The sequence below is a fragment of the Rhipicephalus microplus genome, chromosome 5, assembly GCF_043290135.1.
Source record: "Rhipicephalus microplus isolate Deutch F79 chromosome 5, USDA_Rmic, whole genome shotgun sequence".
Classification (NCBI taxonomy): Eukaryota; Metazoa; Arthropoda; class Arachnida; order Ixodida; family Ixodidae; genus Rhipicephalus; species Rhipicephalus microplus.
Genome location: NC_134704.1, coordinates 4,455,615 through 4,478,463, shown reverse-complemented (window position 1 = coordinate 4,478,463; position 22,849 = coordinate 4,455,615). Strand labels below are relative to the sequence as shown.

Sequence of the window (22,849 nt, the reverse complement as noted above, 5' to 3'; positions counted from 1 at the left end):
CACAAAACTAAAAAGTTAATGAAAGAAATTACTTGCGAAGCAGCGCACAAGTCGAGGCCTTGTATGCTGCTTCACAAGAAAACATGAACCATCACCAACTCCCCCAACTTTCAATATTACTGAAAAAGAGTTTACAAGTAGCAGAATAACCTGCAATATACAATGCCATGAATGTGGTGGCCTCTAAAATATTAAGTGTGATCAAAACACAGCCATGTAAAACCACGTAGGGAAAGTAAAGAAAGATCGAGAGTGCATTGGGTTTACTAAACGAGCAAATAAAATAACATTGTATGCATTCCTTTCCGATACTACTCCTGAATACGAGGATCATAATGATGTCATGGCAGGTGGCCGAGCATAGGCCTTTGGGATGAAACCATACTTGTGCACCTTTGGTGCATAAGCCCAAAGCCACCCTTCCACTGTCTGATTGGCGAGGTCTGCATAGACCCAGTCACCGCGGCGCACAGTCAAGTCATCGGGGGCTTGTGCCTTGTAGTCATAAAGCATCACCAGCTCACTGCCGTGGAAACGCAGCTCTTCGGCAGCAACAGCAGTGCTCGACACATTGCCATGATGGCCACTGGCAGACACCGCATTACTGCCCGACTGCATGGCCCCATGCACAGTTCCTTGGCTCTCTGGAATAGTGAAAAGATCAGTCTTAGCCCAACAGTCTAGGAAACATAAAGGCTAGGAGGCTGTCAGAATCTCTGGGGAAGCACTGACAGAGACTTTAAGCCATAATAGACCCATAACGTAACCCCTTTCCCGACCATTGGCAAGTATAGTCATGAAATTGCTACAACAGCAGGATGACATCAACGAAAATTGCTCCTCTGTGGGCTATTGTAGTTGTGCGTACACAAATGAAGAAACAATATTTCATTGAAATAATGGTACCGCTTTATCCAGCTCTGCAAAGTGAAAATGTCTTTGTCAATTTTGGCAAGTTACTTTTTTTCTTTGGTTTTAAAAGGGTTAAACTAAATAGCTGCAAATTAAGGAATACCTGCCACTTGCACTGTTCACATGGCAACAAAAATTATAATTCACGCACTGAAAAACAGCTGGTATGTTCATTGTGTATGATGGACACACTGTTCTGTAAAAGCAATGTGCATCACTCAACAGAAGTGAAAGGGCCAAAGCAGCTTTCCAAATGCAGAGATGCTACAGTGGCTTGACCCGCAGTGTACACTGTTGGCAGACATGCATTTGTTTGTGACCGCCATTTCCAGGATGTGTAACATGGCTACTCACCAAATGAAGAAAGTTTCAGGACGTGCCATGTTCATAATGGAGCAAGTGAGAGAGAAAGGTTTCCAGTTGGAACCAGTGTGAAGGGAAATGATATTGCCACGTACTAACGGCCGTAGATACAAGAGCAACAAAGCAGTAAGACATGAAAGAGTATTGTGAACGAAGGGCTAACACACTTTGCCCTTTTCGGCTGGTCGCAAATTGCCGGCTCAGAACACCAGGTGGCAATATAATTGAGTGTAGTGGCCTTGGTACACGGCCTGTCACTAAATTTCTACATATGAGGTCTGTTAGGAAAGTATCCGGCCTTATATTTTTTTTGCGAGCAGCTGATGGATTTGAAAGAAGCGCGCTTGCATCAGCTGACCTTGAGTCTTCGTGCACATGCGTGAATTTTTTCCCGCTTGCCAATAGCGCCAGTTTTTGGGACGCAGCATTTGAGTGAAGTAGTGCTAGTGTGCTCTCGTCGGTTTTTCATTGCAAGAAAAATGACAAAGCGGCTGGAGCAGCACTACCGCATCAAATGTTGCCGAAAACTGGGCGACAGCCAAGTGGAAACCTTTGGAATGATCAAGACGGCTTTTGGTGACGATGCTATGAGCCGCAAACAGATTAAAGAGTGGTAAAACCGGTTCAAAGACAACTGCACATCAGCAGAAAGTGAGCCACGCTCTGGTCTGCCATCAACATGCTAAAATGACCAGGTCATTACCGAAGTGAAGGCTGTGGTGAAGCAGGGCCATCGTGTGACCATCCGGAAAATTGTGAAAGGGGTGGGCTTCAGCACCTTTTGTGCACATTCCATTATGACAGAATATTTGGCCATAAAGAGAGTTGCGGCGAAATTCATGCCATAACTGCTCACGGTGGAGCAAAAGCAACTTTGTGTTGAAGTCTCACAGGACATGTTGGATTTCACAAGCAGTGACCCTAACTTCATAAACACCATTATCATCGGTGACGAGTCTTTGGTGTACGAGCACGACCCAGAAACGAAATCCCAGTTGTCACAGTGGAAGCATTCCACATCACCAAGACCAAAGAAGGCCCGACAAGTGCGCAGCAACATCAAAATGATGCTGAGTGCTTTCTTCGACTCCCATGGTATGGTACACCACGAGTACGCACCACAGGGTCAAACAATCACCAAAGGATACTACAGGCATGTCCTCTGTTGCCTACGTTATGCTGTGCGGCGCATCCATCAATCACAACAGTGCTCCTGCACATTCCTTGGTTCAGACTTTTTTGGTGAGAAGCCCTGTAGTTCAACAAGCTCCTTACTCTCCTCATATGGCCCACCTGCGACTTCTGGCTGTTTCCCAAACTCAAGACGACATTGAAAGGAGAGTGATTTGAGACAAAGGAGGACATTATGGCTGCAACTCCATTCCGAAAGAGGCCTTCTCAGAATGCTGTGTCGGCGCTCTGTGAATGCACAGCATTTTCACAGAGCGCCGACAGCCATACCTATGAGGGGTGTGCTGGTATTAGCCTACCTAGCACGCAAGTAATATGCACCACAACTCCTAGCCACCGAATTGAAGGGGATGGAATGAGTTAAGCAAAGTGTTGTGAATGATAGAGTGTGCATTAAGCAATGCTATAATTTAATATACACTAAAGTACCACGAACAATTGGTGTGTAGACTGTCAGAGAGCACATGCGCCCACGCTTCATTTTCCTTGATGGAGGCACGGCCATGAGGACAAACTGGTCCTTCAGAGAGAGACGCTGAAAGGCCTCTGTGAACAAAACCAATGAAGAGACAGGAAGAAGGACTCTTGTACCAGCAAGCGGCCACCTCTGAAACCTCTGTGAGCCATGGTCATTTACTAAAGGAGTAAATCTTACCCTTTGTTCTCTTCATAGGGCAGACGATCCCTCTTCACACATTATTGCTATTGTAGCAATAAGATGCTTGTTATTTGTTGATCTAGCCTGTCGGTTGCCTCATTCATCTAAACCCATCGTAGCTGCGATGACTCGAGCTACGGCAAGGGGACATTAATAGTGCATGGTGCCACAGTGTGCGGCTGGGACTATAGCTAGGCTTCTGCACCAGCTGTGCATAGAGCGGACCCCTTCAAGATGTGGGAATCGAAGGCACCCATCCCTTTAGAATCTCGTTCTCCAGCCAGAGTGCTGGCCCCATCGTCCTCGTGCTTCGGGAACTGCCATTAATCACTAACATGGCCATCATTGCTTCACCGTGGGGCCTTTTTATCTGGTGCAAGCCATGTGTCACTCTTCCCTGCACGGAAACAAGTGTCCGAACATGCCCGGACAATGCCTTCCCCTAGTGTCCCGCTAGCGCACGTCACGGTGCTTTGTCGTTCCTCATTGGCCACCCGTGACGGCCCCCTTCTCCATAGCTTGCTTCCGCATGGCGATAGTGCGCTGTGAGGAATGCTTGCATTCCTGCAACAAAGAAGCCGTGGTCTGACTTTGTGAACGACTTCCCAATCACGCGCTTACGTTTGTGTGGCAACAATTGTGCCGCAGGTTAGGGTGCTCAATCGGTCTTGCGGAGTTTCCCTACCAGCCCATGATGGTTGCACTGTGCTTGGTGATGAACTGCTTAGAGTGCTACCTCTGCGTAGTTTCGTAGAGTCAGCGACCCCAGCCGTAGCGTCCTTGAGCGCGACAGCAGTCGAGAACGTCGTGTCCCTTCCCGGTCTCTTCATAGGGTAAGCTTTTCCAGCAAACCTATCTCCACACAAGAGTAGAAGCTTGGGCTAGTTGGTAGACAGCGCTCTTTCTGTCTACCCTGTCCTTTTTTTCTTTGTTCGTGCGCTGAAACATCTTGCAAATATGACTATCTCTCCACAACGTCACATCCTTCTTGTGCTCTCCCTGATGTCCGCCATGTTGCACCAACTGTGGACCGGGTTACATGGCCTTGGCTTCACCTACATCATAGGATGGGGCTTGTACCTGTTCTCGTGCCCAAAAACTGTCGCACCCCTTGTACTCTTATATATAAGAGTGTGTGCTTGCTTATGCCATCAGTTGCTGTTCTCTCTGTCCAGTGAACTGGAAGAGGGTTGGTGGGCTCACTGGTGTATATCTTCTTGGGCACTAGGCAATCCACTAGGACGCATGAATGCTTACAGGCAAGGGTCACTGCAAGACACCAATGTTAAAGATCAAGGTCACCTCCAGTTATTTATTTTTTTTTCCCTCCAAAGTAACAGCAAAATATAAAGTGCTCAAGGCAGCTAGCCTTAGATGGGCAGCACAAGTTGGATAGGCATGGATGGGCAGTGCAAGTTGACTGCGAACATATTGTGAGAATGAAGCCCTGAATTAACGATGCGGATTCGTTATTTACTGACAGACCGTCTTCAAGCATGCAGTCGGCCACCTGTCATCTAAGCCTAATGCTTAAAGGAAAAAAAAAAGACCTGTAAGTAACTTCTTGGGGAGTAAGCTTAACAGATGGTGGTCCTATGTGTTTGATGGCAGTGAATGTAATCAGTAATGGCATATGTACAACCCACATAGTTTTTCAAGCACCCACCTTTCTGTAAGCCTGTGTACGAGGCAATGAGGCATAAAATTGTGCAGAGTGATCTTCACAATACTTATGTTGTCGCAGAGTGCCAAACTATGTGCACCAGTGGAAAGTGATTGCAAGAAGTCATTTCTGCAGACAGAGCAAGTGCACTTATGCACCCTGCACGTCACTTTTGCAGTGTGCTTTGGAAATTATGGCTACTTAATAACAAATATTCATTATTCTAGACAATGTTTCTTAATGATGACGCGTAATAAGCAGCCCGTAAAACTAACTTTATGTACTAACACTGAAGCTGTGGCCATTGCATGGCGTGTGTTCAGCATGCCCATGACGGCCATTGTAGAATATCAAAGTAGTGTTCTGCCATACCACACATTGTAATGCATCAGTATATTCCTGATAGTTTAAAAAGTACTCAGCATCGAATAACGACTTTACTCCACTGCTACTGAGACTAGACAATTCATTGCAGTGAAGAGAGCTTGGTGAATTCACTCGCCAGCAAGTGTGCTTTGCAGCGGGCACGGTGTAAGAAAAATAATTTAGATGTGGACACTCCGCCTCACGGCGCATCCACATAATGTTCGCCTCTTTCCTCTTTTCGGCCCCCATGTCGCAGCGCCTCCCACGCAACCGCGGCCGGCACATGTACTATAGAAGACGAGCCATGGACGAGCTGAGTGTGTAGCATCCGTAATGGCATTGCGCACGTGAGAAGAATAATCTTTTTTTTTTCCTAACGCTGTGGAGCCAATTCCGGCGTTCGCCGCATATCGCATTTTTTGGTCGCGAGCATGGTTGCGAAAAACGCAGTATGCGTTCCTTGCTCTAGTTGCTAGCGTGCACGGTTAAAAAAAATATGCAAGACGAAAAAAAAAAAAAACAAAGAAAAACGCGCGTTCGCCTCGTCACAATAGGTTTCTTAAGCCCCCATGTCGTAGCGCCCCCCACGACACTGCGGCGGGCGCATGTAATAAAGGCGAACAATATCTGGATGCATTCTCCTTCGCGGAGGGCGGAGTGTCCACACCTAAATTATTTTTCTTACACCATGGCAGCAAGTGACACTCATACCCTGGAAACGCTGGCAAAAGCGTCATTTTGAGCGAGTGCACTTACGCTCCTAAGTGTCACTTTGCTGTTACACTTTGTAAATGATGGCCGTGAAAATGGGTAACTAAGTAGCACAGCAGATATTTCTTATTTCAGACAATGGTTCTTAAGTAGTAATGTGCTACTGCTATAATCAGTCCTTGAAATAAACTTCACGTGCAGACACAGTGGTTGCGACGATTTGGTGGGTTCTGGGCATGCCTCTTGCAGTTGTGGCTGTAAACTGCTTGGGAGAGAGAATAGCAGGTTTGTAGTATATCCCGTTTTAATGCATCACAGTGTTCCTGTTAATGAAAATGATGACTGCTATGAACCCGATTTTGGACATATATTCACAAGCCAGACACACTGTTGCAGCAACGACGCACTCGCCGGCAAGTGCATTTTGCAGCAGGTGTTCATGTGAAAGCCTGTAACTAATGGTTAAGTGCACTCTCTTAAGAGTGAATTTAAGTTGCCTCATGCGACAGGGGTATTAGAAACCTTAATTCTTGCTCAATTAATTATTGTGCATGGCGGCATGTAAGTATCAGACACTTGTACCCAGTACAGCTATGCTGCATGTCCATGAAAACTTTGGCTCTGGTTCTTCGGCTGCAGTATTTGAAATGCAATATAATGTCCAGAATGGCCAATTAAAATTAACTTAATCATCTGTGTTCATTGTGTGACCAATAAAATATTTCGCACAATGCTACATTTGTACACGCTATGAAGCGTTGAACAGATGTGAAAGTGCGCCTGCCAGCCTTTTAATTTGATGCACACTTACTACATGAGAATGACAGCTGGGTGTTGAAATGTGCAATACCTACCAGTGGGCACTACTTTTACTTTTTGTTGGAAACACCCACCCAAAAGAATTTCCCAACCACTCTACATATAGTCGAATGAATTAAAACAGTTCTCACCCTGTGCAGAGTCTGCCGGGCACACAAATGCGCTGGGCACGAAGCCTTCCTGGCCGTCGGAACGGAGCACCCAGAACCAGTCCGGGTCCTCATGATTCAACACCGTCACCAGCTCACCACGTTCAACACTCACGTCGTTTTCGTCACGAGCCACAAACGTGTACAACACCACATAACGCCCGGCTGGGTCCTTGAAGAATGGGTGCACATCTGGAAGAGTCGCGGAGTGTTCAGTGGCAGGGGCCACACCAAAGCTTTCAGCGTCCGATTGCTGTCCGCTGTCGACCGAGTGTGTCCCACGCGATGATGCCTGCTCCAACAGGTCATCGTCCAGTCCACGTGGCAGCTTTTTGTGACGCACTGTCAAGGCCAACTCTCCCAGCTGGCTGCCATAGGGAGCACAGTACGAGTGGGGAATGAAGCCCTCCTGACCGGTCTCGGAAGCAATCACATACACCCAGTCGTTCTCCTGGTACAGCACATTGACAATTTGACCACGTCGCACCTCAAGCTCGTCGTCCACACAGGGTGTGAAATCGTGCAGCACTACCACTTTTGAGTCGGGTGACAGGCCGTGTTCTTTCTCAATGCCCACACGAACCAGTGTTTCAATGCTGGCACTTCCTGTGATGCGGCCAATGCTTGGTGTGCGAGCAGAGAGTTTGTCATTGTTTTCTGTGTAAGAGAAGAAAGGAGATTCTTTATCTGCGTTGGTCAACACTGCACTTTCTCCATACTTTAGCCGACATATATTAAACTGTTGACTTTGTAGAACTGATGAAGAATGGCAGTCTTTGTGCATTCTTTCTTCATTACATGAATTAATGGACATCAAGCACTTTGCTACAATTTTTCGGCATTGTCTGAACAGCAGCATTGTAATGGCTACGGAAATGTGCAAGCATGCAGGCACTGTATCTTCCAAGATGGTCAGCCAAGTTGAAACATTGGTTGCTGAAATTTCAAGTAAAAACTTGCTGACAATTAAATTTAGGCATTTCTCACAAACTGTCTTATCTGGTGGCTCAGCTCAGCTTACACTGTGGTTCCTTGAGCCACAGTGTAAGCTGGGTAAATGCCCCAAGGCAGAGGTTCTGAACGTGTAGCCCATGGACTTTTTGCTAGCAACCCGCCCCACGCCTCTCTTCGTCCCCGTTTTCTTAATAAGCATGTTTATCAGCTACACAAATATGGTAGGGTTCAAGCTTTTCTTTTCATTGGCATCACATGCAGACACCTTGTGTTAAAACATAACCGTGGACTATACTCTGGATATCAGTATTGATGTATATTTCACACGCTGACCGCTGAAATAGGCCAGATAAGTCGTGTAAATCTTAGAGCCTAGAAACACTTTAAATCACTAAACAAGGAAACAGGCTGGAATTTGGCCCTTCATTGTGAACAGTGCAAACGTAAGCTTACAAAATCAAGATTTTGGGCAGAAGTGACGACAGGTGAAATACTTATCAGACTGCAAAGAATGACGAAGCATGTTGCAGTGATAGCTCTGTGACATTGTACAGAAAGCAACAAGATTTCCTATAAACTTGAGGAGCAAATAAAGATGACACACAGTGCTTGCACATCAGTTTTATATTGTGCTTTTCGGTTTATGTGATTGCTGTGAAGGCGATGTGTGCCTCGCTTTGGCGATTAAGCTGTCTAGCTGCTTTCTTGTCTCCATCACTGTTTCCTGTGTTTGTCCGTTCTTGGCTGGAAATATTTCCTTAATGTAATTTCCATTTCCTTGCAACCTACAGATAGTGCCTATGTACCTATGGTTGTCACAGGTAGGAGGACCTTTAGTCCTAAGCATATCATTGCACAGACTTGAATAAAATCAATTAAGTTTATCAAAGCATAAGGCAAAACAACTATTTGTACATGTACTGCCACATATTTCTGTTGTTATGTACATACAGTGTGATAAAACTGTATTATCATCAAACCAACTCAAATGTCAATTTGCATCACTATGCGTCACTTGTTAGTTTACCTGACGTAATGTACGCCTTAGGGCCCATGTGCGAAGCAAATATGTAGTGCTACAAGTAGGGCATTGCTGCTAGTTTTATTGCAGCTGCATAAGCTGCCATAAACAGAAAATAGGGAAGTTCCAAGAATTTAGTTTACTAGTAAAACCAGTAGTCTTGGCAGTGACTGAAAGTGCACTTGCCAAGGACTGGCCTTGGATGGCAATGGTGCAAATAAGTTTAGCCCAAAAGTAGTTGTGCTAGTAACAAAATGAATTCACTTTTTCACTGACACAGATGGTGCATTAATTATTCCCTGCCATTTTGTACAGCGAAGCCTCCACATTTCCTCTTGAATGCAGTGTTCCTGTGTGCTTTCGTTCACCTCGCATCGCTTGCAGAAAGAGCTCTTCAATTCAGTGAAATAAGGAAAAATGCATACAACTAGTTTAAGTAAAACTGGTGCAATGAATTGTTTGATGGAGGTCACAGTGGGCTGTATTATTTTTGTTTTGAAAACATGATTCTAGAGAAAACAAGTTAATTAATTCGCTCGTTCATATCTTTTTTAAATGACACTTTGACATATAAAGTCGGTACACTCCAAGAAAACAACGGTACTTTGTATTTTATGAATAACGCAATATAATGAGAACTTTATGCTGATATAAATATATATGGCATCACAGATGCTGCATAAGACTTCCAACTTTTACATTGCACAGTGGTTTGACTGTATTATGCTGTTCTGCTAAATCTGCAGGGTGAATATTCACAAGTGAGCGTGTTAATCTTTCTTTCCGGTTGTAACGAGCTATTATAAAGTGGACGAAAAACCATGCACATCCTGAATTGACATTCAACTCGTCGTTTGAGGATGATGAGTCGCAATGCAAAAATATTGCAAATGAGATCTATGGTTACTCCATATTTTACTCCATAATCAATATTTTGTGCATGACGTGCAGATACTGATCTGCATTCTATAACGACTGAAGTAAATAAATTGTCTTGAACAGAATTTGACCTTCAGTGCCGATTTCATTGGCTGGATAACACGAGTTTCCCTGTCTTGTTTTTACACATTTTTGAAAACACAATTAAATTTCTACCTTGAAGATACATGCACATGAGAAAAAAATTGTCATTACAAAAACTGTATAATATATTGTTTAGATTTCGTTCTTTCCTGTCGCTACGAAACAGGTCGTGTGACGAGACGCAGAGCTTTGTGTTGCCGCAAAAGAGATGGTTCATGTCACCCACAATATGAAATACTTTCCATCACTAACACTTGAAGAATGTACAAAGAATGTGCAGCACTGCCACATAACTGTCTCACTGTCAGCGACCATGTTGCGCATCACGTATTTAAGGAGAGGAACTGCAGAGAAGCATTGGTCTAGTAAAGTTTTCAGCTAGTTGTAAATGAGGAATGTTGTTACAATACTTAGAAAGCAGCAGGATACCAATAAACCAAATGGAACCACTGATTAAGAAAGGGGCACGGGGAAAATAGGCATGCTTAGGAAATCATCACTGGAAACCTAGAAAACTTTCAAGAAGGAAATTGCCAACGAAAAATATCTATAATAATTGTTGGGGCTGTTCGAAGACGGGACAGAAGTGAGTTGCAACACAAACTGCTGGCGGGCCAGCTGCTACATACTGGACATGAAACATCGCACCTAGACGGGCTTGTGTGTTTCTTATAACTTCTAGCCACGTCTAGGCGCGCTGTATGGGACAGGAGTATTGCACACTAAGACTTACCGAGCCAAATGCAAAGGCATAGATATGTTATGCAGTGCGTGTGGAGAGGAATATGAAGCGTTCTGTGAAGGGCTTCATTCTATATGCACAATGTTAGTGCGGAATTTTCCAAAGCATTGGGGTTAAGGAACAATGAACTTAAAGCAGGTAGAAATAATCAGGAGGGTTATCCAATGGAGGGCAACAATCAAGGCATGAGTGAAATTTAACCCTTGAGTACACAGTGCAAGTAGTTCACTTTACAGGGTTCATGCTCGTTTACATGACAAAAACTCAATGGTTTTCAAGGACTTTCAAGGCTGTGTGTACAAATTTTCAAGAACCACTCTGTCTGTTAGAAACCCAATTCACACATCTCCAGGGGAGGACGAAACCTTGAAATAACTAGAGTATCGAAAAAGGGTAGCATCACTGGGAGCACACGTCAAAACATGGCTCCAATGACATTTCCTTTATAGACAACATTCAATCACAGTTTCTCAAGCTTGCATAGGTAATCTCTTTCAGTATGACACAAGTTGCAAACTTTTATTCAGAAAGAAAGAACTAAGGAACAGTTATTACGCGTCCTGTTGCTTTTTCTGAATTCCATATTAATGCCCTGTCACGAACTTATCTCGGAACAGGATATTACGAAGGATGGATATTATGAAGGATGGACGCAAGTTGGTGGTAACGCGGCAAACCCATTTTAATACTATACAAAATGGCACACAATCTGACACTCGAAATTCACCCTTAAAAATAAACATGCCCGTACACAATAATCGGCTATACAGCGATACCGTAACTAACACAGATACAAGTCATGTTCAGTCTTAAACCTTAAACTGTCCCTAGCCAAAATGGCGTCTCGGTGGCGACTCTCATGCGCTCTCGTAATAACAGAACATTCTTACTGTTCATACGCCACCCTCGGAGATACGATGAAGTGGTACTGCTTCACCGTCATCAGCGGCAGCGTGTGTCTGCTTGACGATCCACTCGTCTGCATTGCCGGTGTCTCAGTCCTCGGCCTGGCTAGGCGCCGCTCGTCAAGGACTCCCCCGCTGATGCGCCCACTCGGCTGACTGGTGTGAGCTGCTTCCTTCCTAATGCGTTGTGGGGAAGCTGCAAGTCTACTGGGAACTGCTGGGCAGGATGCGGCAAGTCCGGGCAGCCTCACTTAGGACCATCTCCGAGGTCGACGGCAACTTCGCGGGTGATCATGCTGCTCCTGTCCCCGTAGGGACGTTCGCTTCCCAAGTCTTCGCAGCTCAGGGTCCCAACACACAGTGCTGCATATCCTCTGAAATTTTTCTTCTCAGCCCGAGTTTCGTGCCACGAGCCCCTCTCCGACCAATCTCCTGCTTCTACATGGCAGGTGCGCGTGCCATCGGGTGACTCTTCCCTCGTGCATGTCGCCACACTTCTAGGTTTGGCACGCGTCTCATGCATCTCCTTTACTCACCAGATCATTGGGCCTCCTTTTAAAAAGCTTTAAAAAAAAAAAAAACTGCTTATTTCCGTTCTCCTTTCCTGCAATTTCGGCCTTCTTTCGTTGTCATCACTTGTGCCTAATCGTGTGTGGCTGGCACATCACATTCTCTCACCGTACCTTTTCACTGATCTTTCCTCGGCACAACACCACACCATCACACACTTTCACCAATACACATCAAACACTACACTTTAACGTTCACATGTCCCCAAGTTCATTATCAAACACTATACAGCTACACTCGCAAGAATAACTGCACGCAGTACTTAAACTCAATATTCCAAAAATCTGCACAATTTTCAATACCTGTACAAAATTGCCCCTATATACAAGGAGCTCAACTCAGCCTAATGTGACCTATAAAATCCGTTGTAACATAGTTTACTGTCCTGAATCTTTTCCGCAGAGGCATTCACCAATTAGACACCACCGCTTCAAGTCGGAGCTTCTTCACATCCCGCATTTCTTTCAGCTTTTGCCTACGCCTACTTGCTATCCATCTCCTCGAACGCTCGCTACAGCTCATCTCACTGTCTTCATTTACTCAACGCCTCTTCAAACTCTAACTTTCCTAGACTGTGCCCTATCTTTCGTCACCTTCTCTTCATCCAAATCTCTGAATTTTCCGTATGAAGCTGATGCACTCCTGCTACAAAGTGCTATACATACCTCAAAAACAATTGGCTACTACTGATATGTTCTCACGAGCTTCTGCAAGACAAGTTTCAAGTCTGGAGTCTACTCAAAGACAAGCTGACAACGCTGAGCTTTTGGTCCAGGAGACCTTTGTGCTCTGTAGGATAGCCTGTCCGCACACCTTCAAGAGCTTCGTCAGGCACAAACTAGGCATGGGAATGCCACTTGCCCTCCAGTACTGTACGAAAGGCTGGTCCAGGAAGTCTCGTGTGCCAACAGATGTAAGAAAGTACTTAGTGGCAGTATCGAAGCAATCCCAGCATTGGTGAAAATCTACTTTTGAAGGGTGTTCGAGTCATGAATCCGGCATTATACGAGCAATGCATATTGCAGCTTCTTCACAACAGTCATCAAGGAACAGGCCGCTGCTGGCCTGTAGCTAGGGAGCCTGTCAGGTGGCCTGGCATAAATTCCCAAATTAAGGAGATGGTGATGAACTGCTCTAAATGTGCCGAGACCAGAGTTCAACGCGCCGAGCCTATGCTTGTTAGTGAGACTCGAACCGAGCCCTGGGAGGTCATTGGTATTGACCTGTTTCATCTCAACAATGGGGACTATGTGCTCATCGTAGATTACCGATCTTGGTTCGCTGAGGTCTTCAGCCTGCACTCTACAAGAACACCCGCTGTCTTATCCGCCTTTAAAGCACGTTCGCACCTTATGGCATACCAAGGAGAGTTCGCAGTGATACAGGGCCACAATAAAAAAAAATTAAAGAATTTGCAGACTTTTTTAGGGCTTACGACAAGTAGTCCGGGCTTTCCGCAATCCAACAAAAAAATTCAAAGATATTGCCACATCCCTTCCACAAGTTTTGTTATTGCCCCGTTACACTGCACCTAATTCTCAGCGCAAACCGCACATGCACTTTTCAAGAAGCTTGGAGACTGCAGTAGATCATTTTGTTAAGATTATGCCCACTTTGTGAGCAATACAGATTATTCTGAAACCTAAGTCGCCCCTCAATATTCAATGGCTAATGTACAAATTCAATGGCTAGTGTATAAATGCCGACACGCTTCGCCGCTTGTTAGTTGAACGCCAACCGACGTTCTGTTCACTGCTACCAGTTCCCATGTTGCTGTTATCTGTCCTTCAGTTTCCTGGCCACAGGTCCGGCCCAAATAAACAGTTTACTCTTCAACCTCCAGTTTGCTCCCTTCTGCCACGTTGTGACCCTGTGACATTTGGTGGAAGTGCTGCTTCTTTGACGTTCCGGACGCCCCCATCAAGCCGGAAACCCAGCCCGAACGGTAAAAAAGACGCAGACGCCAAACAGCGAGCAAGCCGCAGGCAGAGAGGACTGCAGCCAAAGTACGGGCCCCTTCCCGAAAACAAACAAACAACCCCCGAACCACGACATCGACAGCAGCAACGATGACAACCCGTGCGCAGCCTTCCCCAATGGTTCTCTGGCAGCCGAAACAGCTGCCAACCTTTCGAGGATCACCAGTTGAGGACTCGGAAAGCTGGCTCGAAGCATTCGATCGAGTCGCCACTTTCAATACCTGGACTAGCGAGGTTAAGCTTCACGTTTAATTCACTTTACAAGATGCCACTCCTATATGGTTCTAGAACCATGAGCAAACCCTGACAACCTAGAAAATATTCCGCACCAGGTTCCTCGCTACATTCACGAGCGTCATTCGCAACTTCTAAACCAAGAACGTCACACTCCTCGCCGAAGAGATGACCAAGCTATTTCACTACGCCGACGCTCAAATGCCTGAAGATAAGAAAGTTCGTTTCCTCAAGCGAGGAGTAAAGCAGGAGCTGTTCGCGGGTCTCATGCGGAGCCCACCAAGCACTATCCAAGAATTCATCTCCGAAACGATGACGATTGAAAAAAATCTGGAGATGCGCACTCCACAAATCAATCGCCGCTCGACGCCAGAGTATGCAGAAGTTCAACCAGTCTACTTCGATGACCTCCACGAGACCATCTGAGCGATTGTGCGGGAAGAGCTGCGCAGCCTCAAGCGGATTCGATCGCCGACATTGTGCGAGAAGTAGTTTGGCCATCGCTTCGAATTCCCCAAGCACGGCTGCCCGAGCTAGAAGCTATGAGCTACGCTACTGCAGCGCGCCGCAACACTCCTCTCTGCCCATGTCGGGACACTGCCCCACCGCAGTTCCGCCGTCAGACACCGCCGCCACTGCCATCATCGACGTCCTATCCGCCTCCCGTAGGCCAGCGTTACGCGCCAAGAAACACACTCCAGGCCTGTGAGGAAGGCGCAGCACAGTCACAGCGAAAACTAGAAGAGCGGCCTTTCAGAGCCTTTTTAAAACACTCATTGGGTAACTACTGCAAGCACACTTGCTTGATACAGACTGGGGCATTAATAAACTTTTGCAAGCACACTTGCTTGATACCGACTGGGGCATTAATAAACTTTTTGGTAGTAGACCGGCATTTGCTATGCTATTTTTCACGATTCTTCTGAGAACCGCAGTATCTGCTAAACACTTGCAAGCAATTTCGTGCCAATTATTCATGCACTGGCTGATGACGATGAGGAATTATGGCTGAAGTGGGTATGCGCCACAGTTAATAGGGGAACAAGAACAAGCTTTTGTAATGGGTTGGAGCATTGGACGGCCCCCTCGTTACGCTACTTGCATTGTGCAATGACTGCTTGTTCTTTCGCTGTTTCTGAAACGCTTTATAAGTCATATTAACGCGATTGCTTTCCTGACATCAAGCCTGCCTAAGGCAAGTTTGCCAACAAGTCACAAGCACTGGCAATGCTAGGCTGGCACCCAGCAGACCCGGGTTTCGAGCCCCACTGTGTCTTTGGTGCTAGTTTTTTTTTTTTTTTTCCAATTTCACACGATGTGGTCGCACATCGGCGGCGGCATACAACTACGCGTGACCTGAGTAGTGAACTCATAACAGCTTTCACAGTAAAACGGTCATTTGGCGCCTCCATGACAGCTATCACTGTGAGGAGGCAAACCACACCTACCGTCGTTGCCCATACCTACAAATAGGTCTGTGGGGTTTCAATGTCAACGCGCCGTATCCACAATGAGGTGAATGACCATACGACATCGCCGACTACCCCGCAGGAGCACAGGGGGCACCTTGACGACCTTACCGTTCGCACTCACCCGGTCAATACGCCTCACCGTATTGTAAAAACACCAACCCTGCTCAGGGAAACTAAGGACTTAATGGCCAGAAAAAATAAGGGCAGCAACCGATAGAGGTGTGGTTCCTGTACGACAAACTACCGAACATCCTCCGCTACTGCGACGTCTCAAGAACCTGCCGCACTCTAAACGCAGCTCCGACGTCGATACTTCGGGGCCACCAGAAGACCTGATGATGCAACGTCGAAGCAGTAGTACAAACCTTCGTAGCCGTGATCAGACGCCACGACCCAGCTGCAATACCAGGTGATGAACTAGCGACCTTGACGTCCTTACAGATGGCCACAGCGTCACAGCTCTCGTCGACACCAGAGCCGACAATTCAGTCATCAGTGGGCCGTTCACCGCTAAGCTGAAAAAAGTAAGGACCACCTGGGATGGCTCTGAAATACATACTCCTGGCGATCACCTGATTACGCTGGCAGGAGTTAGCACATGAAGAGTCAGCCACAATAATAACCGAACATATCCTGCGAGCTTTGTAATTCAATATTGCTCCATGATTGTGATACTTGAGATGGACTTCCTAAGTCACCACGGCGCTATTATTGACCTGAGGTCTGAGTCAATAACGCTATCCACAGAAAAATCACTGCAGCCACACACGCCATCAGTAAGGCAAGCCTTAAATGTGCTGGAAGACCACGTCACCATTCCTCCTCGTTCCAGCGTCGACATTTACGTTGCCACTCAAGAGTCAAGAGACATGCAAGATATCGTTGAAGGCTGATTGATTGATTGATTGATTGATTTGTGGGGTTTAACGTCCCAAAACCACCATTTGATTATGAGAGACGCCGTAGTGGAGGGCTCCGGAAATTTTGACCACCTGGGGTTCTTTAACGTGCACCCAAATCTGAGTACACGGGCCTACAACATTTCCGCCTCCATCGGAAATGCAGCCGCCGCAGCCGGGAATCGAACCCGCGACCTGCGGGTCAGCAGCCGAGTACCTTAGCCACTAGACCACCGCGGCGGGGCATCGTTGAAGGCGACAAGCACCTGTTGATTAGCCGCGAAATTTGCATCGCCAGAGAAATAGCCGAGCTGCGAGGAGGGAACGCAAGAGTGATGCTCACGAACTTTACCAACGAGTACAAGCACGTGAGCAAAGGCCAACATCGGTTGCCTACATGAAAAAAATACTGGAAGCCAGCAATACTTTCGCCTTCGCCGAGTCTACTGAACCTCTTACGACAAATCAATCCCTACAGACAGCTTTCGTCGTTAATCCGGGTTTTCTGACATATAAACAAGAAAAGATCAGAAACTTGCTTCTGAGACACAAGAACTGTTTTTCGTCATCGACGACAATTCGACAGACCCCTGTTGGAAAACATCTAATCGTAACACAAGAAAGAGCCAGACCACTCCGTCAGAGCCCGCACAGAATTTTGACGCGAGAATGCGATGCCATAAAGAAAGAAGTCGACGAAATGCTGCGCGACGACATCATCCAGCCGTTAAAAGGTCCATGAGCGTCACCAGTGTTGTTAGAGAAGAAGGACAGAACTCTACCCTTCTGCATCGACTATCGCCGGCTGAACAAGATAAGAAAGAAGAAGGTGTACCGGCTCCCACGGACAGACGACTCCCCTAGATCGACTCCACAATGCGAGATACTTTTTTTTTATTGACCTCAAGACCGGCTACTGGCAAATCGAAGTCGACGAGAGAGACCGAGAAAAGACTGCCTTCATAACATCGAATGGCCTCTTCGAGTTTAAGGTCATGCCCTTTGGCCTTTGCTCGGCACCTGCAACTTTCCAACAAGCCATGGATACCGTCCTGGCTGGCTTAAAGGGGCATACTTGCCTCGTTTACTTGGACGACATTGTGTTTTCCTCGAGCTTTGAGGAACGCCTCCAGCACCTTGAATCTGTACTTCAAGCAATTAGGGGCTCTTGACTCACCCTAAAGCCAGAGAAATGCCACTTCACATACAAAGAGCTCCCGTTTTTCGGTCACATGATAAGCAAGACGGGAGGGCGCCCAGACCCGCGGAAAATAGCTGCCATCGCCACCTTCTCACCACCACCGAAGAGAAGGCCATGCGCCAATTTCTCGGCTTGTGCCCCAATTACAGACCCCTTGCACAGGACTTCTCTCAAATCGCCGAGCCGATAATGCAGCTCACAAAGACCAATGTCGATTTCAAGTGGGGAATGGCACAAATTGAAGCATTTTAGAAACTGAAACGACGCCTGCAGACCCCTCCGATACTTGCCCTTTTGATGAATACGCCGATACAGAGATCCACACCCACGCAAGCAGCATAGGCTTCAGCGCTCTTCTAGTGCAAAAGACTAACGGAGAAGAAAGGGTTATCAGTTATGCTAGCCGGTCACTATCGAAGGCAGAATGCAACTATTCCATAACAGAAAAAGAGTGCCTTGCCATCATCTGGAGCTACATCCAAGTTCTCCCCCTACCTCTACGGCAGGCCTTTCAATGTTGTAAACGATCACAACACCCTGTGTTGGCTAGCTAACTTGAAGGACCCTTCAGGTCATTTTGCACGGAGGAGTCTGCGACTTTGGGAATTCGATGTTACCGTCATTTACAAGTCCAGACAAAAGCACTCCAACGCTGACTGCCTGTGCCGTGCCCCAATCGACCCACCACCACAGAATGACGACAACGCTGACTACTTCTTAGGAACATTAAGCGTTGATGACTTTGCCGAACGACAGAGAGCCCACCCTGAAATCAAGGGCCTTGTGGAATACCTCAAGAGCAAAGCTGCCACCGTTCCAAAGGTATTCAAGCGAGGACTGTCATTTTCCTAGCGGAACGGTATCCTCGTCAAAAAAAACTTTTCGCCACTTCGGGCCATCTACCTCATAGTAGTACCTTCAGCGTTACGTCCAGAAGTTCTGGATGCTCTGCATAATGACCTAATGGCTGGAAACCTTGGCTTTTCCTGTGCGCTGGTGAGGATACAAGAGAAGTACAACTGGCCCTTTCTCACTGCCGACGTAACCCACTACGTAAAAACCTGCCGAGAATGCCAGCGACGCAAGACACTGTCGACAAGGCCAACAGGCTTTCTTTAGCCGATGGAACCACCTCAACGACCATTCTAACAAATCGGTATGGGCCTACCGAAGCCGTTTCTGACATCCAATTTTGGAAACAAACGGATGGTCATAACTACTAATTACCTCCCTCGCTATGCCGAAACAAAGGCCCTCCCAAAAGGTAGTGCCCAAGAGGTAGTGACGTTATGCATTGAGGACATTGTTCGTCATGGTGCCTCAGACGTTCTCATCACTGATAGAGGTACGGCCTTTACTGTCGATTTGCCTCGAATGATCTTAAGACATAGCCAGACAAGCCACCGCCTACCTACCACCTATAAACAAATGGCCTCACGGAGCGGCTAAAGAAGACAATTGCCAACATGCTGGCCACGTACGTTGATGTCAAACACAGGACGTAAAACACCATTTTTTTCGTACGTGACCTTTGCATACAACACGGCTGTGCAAGAGACGACACAGATGCCGCCGTGCAAGTTGGTCTACGAAAAGAACTTGGCAATGACGCTCGGGCCAATGCTCCCCAACGTTGCTCCTGAAGAAAACTTCTACATCACCCTCTATCTTCAGCACGCTGAAAAAGCTCGTCAACTCGCTCGCCTGCGCATCACAAGACGACCGACTGCTGCCATTACAATCTTCGACAACGCTTCGTGGAATACCAGCCCAGTGAACGTGGTCGGATATGAACGCCCATAGGCCAATGTGGACTCTGTGAGAAACTTCTGTACCATACCTCGGACCATACAGGGTAGTACGTCTCGGCCCACTAGACTATGATGGGGTTGCCCCGACGGCATCCCGAACATTTAATGGCGCTGATCGTCCATGTTGTGCGCCTGAAGCAGTTTCATGCACGTTAACAAACTGAAAGACCATGCACGAGAGGGAGGGCTGAGGCGCCGCTCTCTAACAAGGACGACTCCACACACACAGCGGAGTAACAGCTACTGACTGCCGAGCACCGCTCATCAGTGTTTATTATCCAAGCACGACCAAGGTTGCCTGCCGAACTTGGTGAGGTAATGAAACTAGGCTAGGCAGGACGCCACACGCTCGTTACACCCTCACCCCCAGTTACTGTACACAAAATAAAAATAGAAGTCCCAGTCGGTTCGGCGTTAATTTAGGTAGGCAAAAAGCGGTCTGGTGCCCTTCGTCGTCGATTGCTCCGCCTGGGTACAGGTTCTGAGGAACTAGGTGCGGTAGCACTAGGTGCTGCCTTAGTCACCCTTGAATCCTCCTGAGACTCTGCTGTGGTTGGCAGAGATGGTACTGAACTTGCTGGTGGCCCAACTAGAGGCGCCTGTTCCTAGCGAAATGGTTGTCTCGTGGGCCGCAACTGGTGCTGCCATGGATGCAAGTTCGGTGCCGCGGTTAGCCCTCACATGGTCAGCATGTTGGTGCTATGTGGTTCCATCCTGCATTCGTAGGAGCAGAGAGGAGGAGCTTGCAGGTGAGACCACTTATCCAGCAGACCAAGGTGGGCCAGAACGGAAATTCCTGACGAATAATGGCCTTCCAGGCTCGGGCAATGGCCCATGACGGCACCCTTTGCCTGCAGCCAGCTTCTGTTTCAGTTGTTTGAGGAGCGCTGTGGACATGAGGTCTGGGTGAAGAATGTCCAACGATGTCTTCACCATCCGTCACAGCAAAAACTCACAGGGGGCATGGCCGCTGACATCATGAGGTTTAGTCCGGTAATGGAAGAGTATGCGGGCGACCTGCGTACCGAAACCCCGAACCTGGCTCTTTTTTAATTTGTCTTTAATAGTCTGCACCACCCGCTCAGCTACACCGCTTGAAGCAGGGTGGTACGGAGGAACCGTCATTCGGCGAATTATATTCTTTGTCAGCCAGGCCAGATACTCTGCGCTGGAGAAAGCGGGCCCATTATTGGAGACTATGGGGTCCGGCAGCCCCTGGGCTGCGAAGATCTGCCGCAGTGCTGCAATGGTCGCACCTACTGATGGAGTGGTGACAGGTATAAACTCCACCCACTTTGCAAATGTGTCGACCACAACCAGGAAGTAGTGGCCTTTTTCAAGGCCCCTGAAATCCACGTGAAGGCGGGACCAGGGCCTCTGTGGGAATGGCCATGGGGTGATCTCCACATGAAGTGAGGCCCTATGTTCCTGGCAGACTCGGCAGCTCTGCATTATATCCAGGCAACCAAACGTGGGACCGAGCCACCATCTTCTTTTCCACGCCAGGATGCCCCGCGTGCAGCAACTCCAGGACCCTGGACCAGAGATATTGTGAGATCCCCAGCCTGAAACTACAAAGTAGGCAGCCCTGCTCCATGCTCAGCTCAGCGGCCTTCTGGATGTAGGGCTGCTGCAACAACTCCTCCCCTCGGGATACTGCTGTAGCGATGCGACGGTGTCCGATGCAGACGTGCCGTCGTCGCAGGTTAAATGATAGGATGAGACGTGCAGGAGGAAGGGAGCTGCCGAAGTAGAGCAGCGGCCATGGTGCCCAGCCAGCTAGAAGCCTATGAACATTCTAGGCTCCTCGCGCCACCAGCCACCAGCACTCGTCATCTTTTTTCTCCAGCCGGCTGGCTGCCACTAGTGTTACGCTTCACTGCCTTCACCACCTGGGACAGGACCGGGTCCTGACTGGTTGCCCATGACACAGCAGACCTGGAGATTAGCATGAGCCCTTCAGCTGGCTCTGGGAACAGCAGGCCTCAGGTCTTTTCCCGGACAGTAAATCAACTGGTCGCTGTAGGCCGCCAGCTTGAAGGCCCATGGTACCACTCGAGGCGATTCCTGCACGGGGACCACCTTTTCTGGCCCCAGTAGCCCCAGCAGTGGTTTGAGGTCCGTGACTGCCTCGAACTTTTGGCCTCGCAGGTACTGAAACGCTCTGCTCCAAACATGAAGGCGAGGCCTTCCTTGTCCAGCTGTCTGTAACATTGCTCTGCTGTGTGAAGACGACGAAAAACAAACACCGGGCGCTCTTGGCCATCCTTGTCTTTGTGCACTAGGACAGCTCCTACACTGAATGGTGATGCATCTACAGTAAGGACAACAGGCTTGGCTGTATCGAAGTGCACCAGCACCGGTGCCTTCGTAATTAATTAGCTGTTTATTGTGCTCAAAGGCCACGTCCTGCTCCTTCTTTCATGACCAATGCTGGCCATCTCGAAGCAGAATGTGCAGTGGCTGCAGATGCACAGACAAGTTGGACAGGAATCTCCTGCAGAAATTGATGAGGCCAAGGTAGCTTTGCAGCTCTTTCTTGTTTCAGGGCTTCGGCACCTTCGAAACGGCCTCAACTCTGCGTGGGGCCAGAGTTAGGCCGGCCTAGGAGAAGACGCGCCCCAAGTATTCCCTACTAGGAACCATGAACATGCATTTTTCACGCTTGAGCTTGAGACCAGTATCCTGAAGTCGGGCCAGAACGTTGAGCAGATTTTGCATGTGGTCTCCGTCATCGATACCGGTGACGAGAATATCGTACAAGTACACTGCCACGTGCCACCTGAAGAGGTTGTCCATCTCTCTTGGAAAAATGGCTGATGCCGAGGCCATGCCAAATGGTAAACGCGTATACTGAAAAAGCCCCATAGCTGTCGATATGACATACTTCCGTGAGGCCTCCTGGAGCACCAACTGCTGGTATGCGTCTCTGCGGTCGAGTTTCGCGAATTTCTGGCCACCAGACAAAGCCGGCCAGAGATCTTCAACCCTAGGCAGGAGGTACTTTCGACGATAGCGTCAGAGTAGATCGCAACCTGGAAATCCCCACAGATTCTGACACTGCCATCTTGCTTGGGAACTGGAACAATGGGAGCAGCCCAACCCACAGCCTTAACTGTTATCAGGATGCCTTCTCGTTCTAACCGTTGCAGCTCCTGGGTGACCCTGTCCTTAAGTGCGAACTGCAGCGGGCGAGGCTTGAAAAA

General features: G+C 47.7%; 1 protein-coding gene across 1 annotated transcript in view; it reads right to left on the bottom strand.

Annotated features, from left to right (window-relative positions):
* Positions 1 to 246: 246 nt before the first annotated feature.
* Dlish (Dachs ligand with SH3s) overlaps positions 247 to 22,849 on the bottom strand; it is a 47,538-nt gene continuing 24,935 nt past the window's right edge. Inside the window, exons 2-3 of the mRNA XM_037426335.2 lie at positions 6,815 to 7,489; positions 247 to 644 (exon numbers count right to left, since the gene is read on the bottom strand). Coding sequence (XP_037282232.1) covers positions 331 to 644; positions 6,815 to 7,489 — 989 coding nt within the window. The 3' untranslated portion in view covers positions 247 to 330. The remainder of the gene's footprint in view (positions 645 to 6,814; positions 7,490 to 22,849) is intronic.